This window comes from Mus pahari, chromosome 5, assembly GCF_900095145.1.
Source record: "Mus pahari chromosome 5, PAHARI_EIJ_v1.1, whole genome shotgun sequence".
Taxonomy (NCBI): Eukaryota; Metazoa; Chordata; class Mammalia; order Rodentia; family Muridae; genus Mus; species Mus pahari.
Window position 1 is genome coordinate 158094917 of NC_034594.1, and position 6530 is coordinate 158101446.

Below are 6530 nucleotides of genomic sequence, written 5' to 3' on the forward strand. Positions count from 1 at the left end.
CAAGGGACAGAAACAACTTACAACTGTTAGTAAGCAAGGGAATGTTGGGAAGGAGGGACTATCATTTTGGGGGGCTTGCTGGGTACAGGTATTTGTTCCATAGTTCCATGGGGTGACAGTATACCCATATTTAATTGCTAGTGTGGAGGCTGGTTTCCCAGTCAGGGAGAGAAGAGGATAGGTATGCCTGTGTGGCTTTACTGTTACTGCTTTGGCTTCTACAGGTAAAGCTAGAAATGCTGCCATGGTTTTACAAGCCTCTACAACGAATGTGTGTAAGAAGCCAAAATGATGTTGAGAGGACCTAGGGATAGCAAAGGGGTGAGACCTCTCGCATCTTCAATGAGTCCTTGAACACAAAACTCTTGTGTACTGGCTAGCTTTGTGTCAACTTGACACAGCTGGAGTTACCATAAAGGAGCTTTAGTTGGGGAAATGCCTCCATGAGATCAGCTGTAAGGCATTTTCTCAATTAGTGGTCAAGGGGGAGAGGCCCCTTGTGGGTGGGACCATCTCTGGGCTGGTAGTCTTGGATTCTATAAGAAAGCAGGCTGAGCAAGCTAGGGAAGGCAAGCCAGTAAAGAACATCCCACCATGGCCTCTGCATCAGCTTCTGCTTTCTGTCCTGCTTGAGTTCCAGTCCTGCATCCTTTGGTGATCAACAGCAGTATGGAAATGTAAGCCGAATAAACCCTTTCCTCCCCAACTTGCTTCTTGGTAATGATGTTTGTGCAGGAATAGAAACCCTGACCAAGACACTCTGTAACTGAGAAAGTTATCAACCTGGCAAAGGGAGGAAGTTTCCAATCAGAGGTACCCCATAAGAAGAGAAATTGGACTCTAATTCCCTTTGGTAGCAGGTACTCCAACGTTTGAAATGAAGTTATTTATTTATTTACTCACTTATCTATCTATCTATCTATCTATCTATCTATCTATCTATCTATCTATCTATCTACCTATCTATCTAACTATTTCCTGTTGGGTTGAGCTGGAATACCTGACCCCAGAAGAACTGTGATTCTATCCCATTGTCCTGCTGGAAAAATCCAGCTCACCTTCAGTGACTAGTGAAGAGAAAAGGATTCAAAAGACCTGTTTATCAAACGGAACTGGTAAAAACCCATTAAAAACCCTTGAATTCCCCATCACCAACCCTTCTAGATGCAAAAGCTACATCATAATCACAATAACACTGAGATTCCATCTCACCCAAGTAAGAATGGTGCAATAAAAAAATAAAGAAATAATCAGTGCAGACAAGGATGTAAATACTGCTAGGTGGAACATAAACTACTTCAGCCACTATGGAGATCAATACAGAGCCTCCTCATGACCTAATCATAGAGCTACCATATGCTCCAGGAAAACCATTCCTGGCCATATGCCTGAGGGAATCTAAATCACTGACAGGAATAGCTGCACATCAGTACACATTAGTGCACATTCATGCACTTCCCTGCACATCCGTGCACACCACAGCACTATGCACAGTAGTTCATAGCCAGAGCCAGTGCAAAGTCTTGATGGATGAAGGATAAAGAGAATTTGGTATATTATACAGATGTAAAAAGGAATTTTATTAATTTCCAGTAAAGTGATCAAAAGTTAAATGTCATGGGCATGATGGGCAAAGAAGAACTATCACAAGTTCTCTTGTATGAAGAATCTAGGCTTATGGGCTGGTGAGATGGCTCAGTGGGTAAGAGCACCCGACTGCTCTTCCAAAGGTCCTGAGTTCAAATCCCAGCAACCACATGGTGGCTCATAACCATCCGTAACAAGATCCAACGCCCTCTTCTGGAGTGTCTGAAGACAGCTACAGTGTACTTACATATAATAAATAAATCTTAAAAAAAAAAAAAAGAATCTAGGCTTATATACAGATTAATGTGAAAACAGAAAAGGAGTTGTGGGGGGGGGGGAGATCCAGAGGGAAAGGGAGAACTGGAGAGGAGAAGGAGACGGGGAAAAGATCGGTGTCACATTGTCATGGGTTCTCTCACATGCAGAGCGCACACACACATACATACATACATACATACATACATACATATATATATAAAGTGAAAGCAGAAGGGTAAGTGGATCAGTCGGAAGAGGTGCAGTGAGGTTTATAAGAAATTAATAATACACATGTGTAAAAACTACAAAAGATCTATTATTATACACTTATTTTAAAATACTTAAAACATCCTTATATGTTTATTAGTAGTTATCTAAAACACAATGCACAGCTATTGATCTAAATTAATTCCACCTGTAATAAGACTAAATTACTCGTTATGGAACTAGACATTTTAGTAAGTCTGCAAGTCAGTAAATTATTTATTCATAATTTATTTGTCATTATCTTGGCAGTGAATAACTTTCACAAAGATAACCAACAAACAGATTGGGGAGGGCAAACTGATTTTCACAAATCTAGGAAAACCCTTTAGTGTAGGATTTTGTATCACATCATTGGCACCAAGAAAGTGGAAATCAAATGCTACATGAACATTACACAGCCACCAGAATAGACAAGATGAAAGTCGGGTGCAGAACGGGCATCAGGGGCCACCACACTGCTGACTGGAATGGAAGGTGCTAAAGCCACATTGAAGAAGAGCTGGGCTGTTTGATGCGACAACACTGTCACCTAGCTCTCCACCGTAGGGTGAATGTTTGCACCTCATAGCAGCCTTACTTATGACAGCCTCACACAGGAAGTCACCCAAATCTGTGGTGCATGGACAAGCACATTCCAGTGTGCCCCCTCAATGGCACCTGTGCAGTGACAAAAGGAACAGTTGACATTTGCTACACGATGATTTACAAAGCAATCTTGTTAAATGAAAATAGACAGATATGCAATTTTATTTGTATAATGTAGGGGTACTGGATGTTTCAAAAACCTTAATTTTTGTGAGGATCAAATAAGAAAAAAATGTTAAATGTAAGATCAATATACTGGTCAGGAGTCATGCACTCTGCCCAGCTGTCTCTCCTGGCAGCCTCGTGAGAATCCATGACTTTAGCTTCTCTAGCTCGGTTTTGTTGAGCTCATGGTTAAGTTTTGGAAGACTGTGAAACGTTGTGCTCACTCCTAGAGATTTCAGTTTTGAGTTTGTCTCTTCGCCCCAAGCATGCAGAACTAGCTCATCTGCAGAGCCATGACACTGGAAGAGCTCAGGGAGCACGCGGCCACCTTGCTGAAGATCCTAAAGGAAGATGTGAGACAACCCAGTTAGGCAGTCAATCAGAGAAGACCATACCTCATTCACCACAGTTCCAGTATGCAGAGGAAGAGGGTGTGGAGGTGGTTCAGAGTGAGGTGTGCATCGTATGCCAGTGAGCAGGCCTCTTGTGAGGGATGTGTGGGTATGTGCTCTGTGTTTCCACCACTGAGGACTCTTCAAAAGCCAGTGAAGCATTCCCTCAAGAACCAGACAGAAATGCAAAGACACACTTCTTCGTGGGGAGACTAAGAGGAAGAAGTACAGAGCTAAGAGGCATAATTGAAGAGAAAAGCCACATTCTACTTCCCTGTTCAACTTCTGGTCATGAAGCTGTAACACCAAAGTGCTAGCTTTCCAATTGATTTTTGAGTAGACTCATAACAAGCAAGTGCAACTATAGTCTTCTACATTCTTGTTTGGTATAAAGGATGCTTTATATATAATACTAAACATATCCTTCCTCACTAACTGACCTTTTCATGGAGTACTTGCGGAACACAGAGGCCTCCTGGACTCGACATGAACTCCAGGAACTATTAATCTGTATCAAGTAGGCACCACATTTTATTGCTTAATTATCAACTTAATTTTAGTTTCATTGTGTTGATATTTCATGTCAATTTGCTTAGTTGTTACTTAAATCTGGCACTTACCTGGTAAATAGCAGACGCTTTATTCAGAAAACCAGAAAGAACAAACACTCCTGCCACATCTGGGTGATTTCTGTAAGCTAAATGCATCGCCATGCAACCTCCCATTGAAAATCCCCCTACAGGAAGAAGCAATACACGCGCTTGTCAGAAGATGAGGGGCACACACACATGGTCCCAAGGTACTTCGTGATAAAACAGGTCACTACCAATCGTTCACAAGCGTTTTAAAGACTCTGGAGATATGAAGGAAATATACTCCTAAAAAGAACTTCAGTCTCCATCTTAGGCTGAAGAGATATCATGGCCACGGCAACTCTTATTAAAAAAAAAAAAAAAAAAGCATTTAATTGGGGCTTGTTTACAGTTTCACAGGGTTAGTCTGATTCCATCAAGGTGGGCATCATGGTGGCAGACAAACATGGTGCTGGAGAAGTAGCTGAGAGCTGCACTCTGATCCTCAAGCGAAAAGATGGGGACAGGGTGTCAGAGAGCATGCCTGGGCCTGGAGTGGACACTTGAGACCTGGAATCCCACCGCCAGCCTAGGGATGCAGTCCCTCTAAGGAGGGCATACCGTCTGCTTCTCCGTATCTCTTCCCATCCCCTGGTGACTACACCTTCAAACTCATGCTTCTCCTGCCTCAGTCTTTTTAAATGCAGAAAACTGCACTAGTGACTAGAAATAGGCAAATTAAGACACAAACACCTATGTGTCCCTTAAACTTCAGGCTACTGCTCTACCTCACATAACAGAGTGCCATCTGAAACCCGTCAGAGACCATTGAGTACTAATTTATAAGATACTCCCTCTCTACATCAAGAAGCCTGAGGCCTGAGGAAACAGGTATGTAAAAGTACCTTTTATTCGCCTGAAGCAACTGTTCTCTCTAAGGCTTACTGCCTCCATCTGCTAACTTAGTCCTAGTCCTGGAAGCTTCTAGCTTCTATACAATCTTAGTTAGGTTTAGAGTGTTTACAGCCTCTGAGACTTACTGCTGAATAAGCTCACTCTTTCTTGTTCTTTCTGACCTCTGGCTGGCTGGTTCAACTCAGCCATTCTGGTTCAAACTTCTAAGCTGACTGATTCAATCTGGCTTCTCTTTGGCCTCTTTTTGCTTTGCTTGGGTACCAACTAACTCTGGCAATCCATTCTCATCTTCTAGCTCCTTCTGTCTTCCTTGTGTTGTGTTTGTTCTCTCTCTCTCTACTGGTCTCTACAAGTCTCTTAGTAAACTGCCTTCTCCCCTCTCTGTATTACCCCTTAAGTAGAGTAGCTTCCCTTTCCTTTCTTGTCTTGTAAGAGTTGGGCATATCCTATTCTGTTAAATCTTTCTCTGGTTCGTCTCTTTGTCTGCCACTCAATTAGACATCACTTTTCAACATAGTGGTTCCTTCTACAAACTAACTTTACCTTCATTGTTTGTGATTAAAGGTGTATGCTAAGGGCTGAGCCACCCATAAATAGAAACAAGTTTTTTCCAGTTCACAGTCTTGGGGTTCACAATGTAACCAAACATCCTATAGCACACGTGGTCTGCTTAAATGTATGTCCTTTATATTAGGTATAAAGACTTCTGGGATGCAGATCACTTTGACAGAGCCAATATATGCTCACTTCGCCTTTGACTATTTTCTTCCTCTGGGAAGGGCAACTGATATTAATTAGGCTAGCAGATGGCAAGGTTTAGATTTGTCCTAAAAGGCACAATTTGTAAATAATCATGCATGATAAGAATGAGAATTGTGCCCGTAATTTTATTTCTCCAGAGAGAAATGACAGGGGCTTACTGGTAGCACTACAACCTAGAGGTTTAGTGACTAGAGCAACGTGGACAAGAGACCCATTAAAGGGTGATAGACCCAGCATCGTCCTCAGATACAAGACGACAGGGGAAGGTTCTGGAACAGCTTAGTGCAGGAAAAGGGAATGAGCACATCTTAAGACACTTAAGTGTAGCTTACCTCTACGTGTGATCCTTCCCAGATGTAAGAACTAGTGGACTATAGCTGTGTGTCTGTACAATGATGTGTCGTCCATGTGTCTGCTTTGGACATATAGAACTCAGTAGAGACAAGATCAGCATCTCCAGCAGTTGGACATGCATGTATGCAGAGTGGAATCTCAGACTGACTATTTCATACGACTTTGCTGTGGTTCTAGCTTCAGGCCTCTTTCTTCTGAAGTCTCTATGCAGTAGCTACATAGTAGCTAAGCCAAATTTTCATTTTCATTTGCTGAAAACACACTAGTTTCCATCAGGTTTCTGAACTGCAGTATGTGGTAGGTCAGCAGCAAAACTTGAATCTTCAAAGGCTTTCAAAGTTTACATATCTCATAACTATACAAATCCATTCTTTGCTGGGGAATAAGAATCAATATGTCTCAGGGGAGAATTACAGCTATCCTGTCCTAATGGATTGATGCCGGGAATACCCATTCTTCTTGCTCCTCCTTTGTCTCTTATCCAGTTATATACATTGTAAAGGCAAACACACTGTTAACCACAAGGAATGCCTCTAAAAGGGATTCTGTGGTGAGAGAGAGAGAGAGAGAGAGAGAGAGAGAGAGAGAGAGAGAGAGAGAGAGAGAGAGAGAGAACAAGCCTATGCTATGTTTAAATATCTTTCCAATACAATTAGGACCTGCAGTTTCTGGA

The 6530-nt window shown here is 42.1% G+C and overlaps 1 protein-coding gene across 1 annotated transcript in view; it reads right to left on the minus strand.

Moving 5' to 3' along the window:
• Positions 1 to 2324: 2324 nt before the first annotated feature.
• Positions 2325 to 6530, minus strand: part of Lyplal1 (lysophospholipase like 1) — a 23703-nt gene continuing 19497 nt past the window's right edge. Inside the window, exons 4-5 of the mRNA XM_021199045.1 lie at positions 3875 to 3990; positions 2325 to 3203 (exon numbers count right to left, since the gene is read on the minus strand). Of these exons, the coding sequence (XP_021054704.1) occupies positions 2964 to 3203; positions 3875 to 3990 (356 nt within the window). The 3' untranslated portion in view covers positions 2325 to 2963. The remainder of the gene's footprint in view (positions 3204 to 3874; positions 3991 to 6530) is intronic.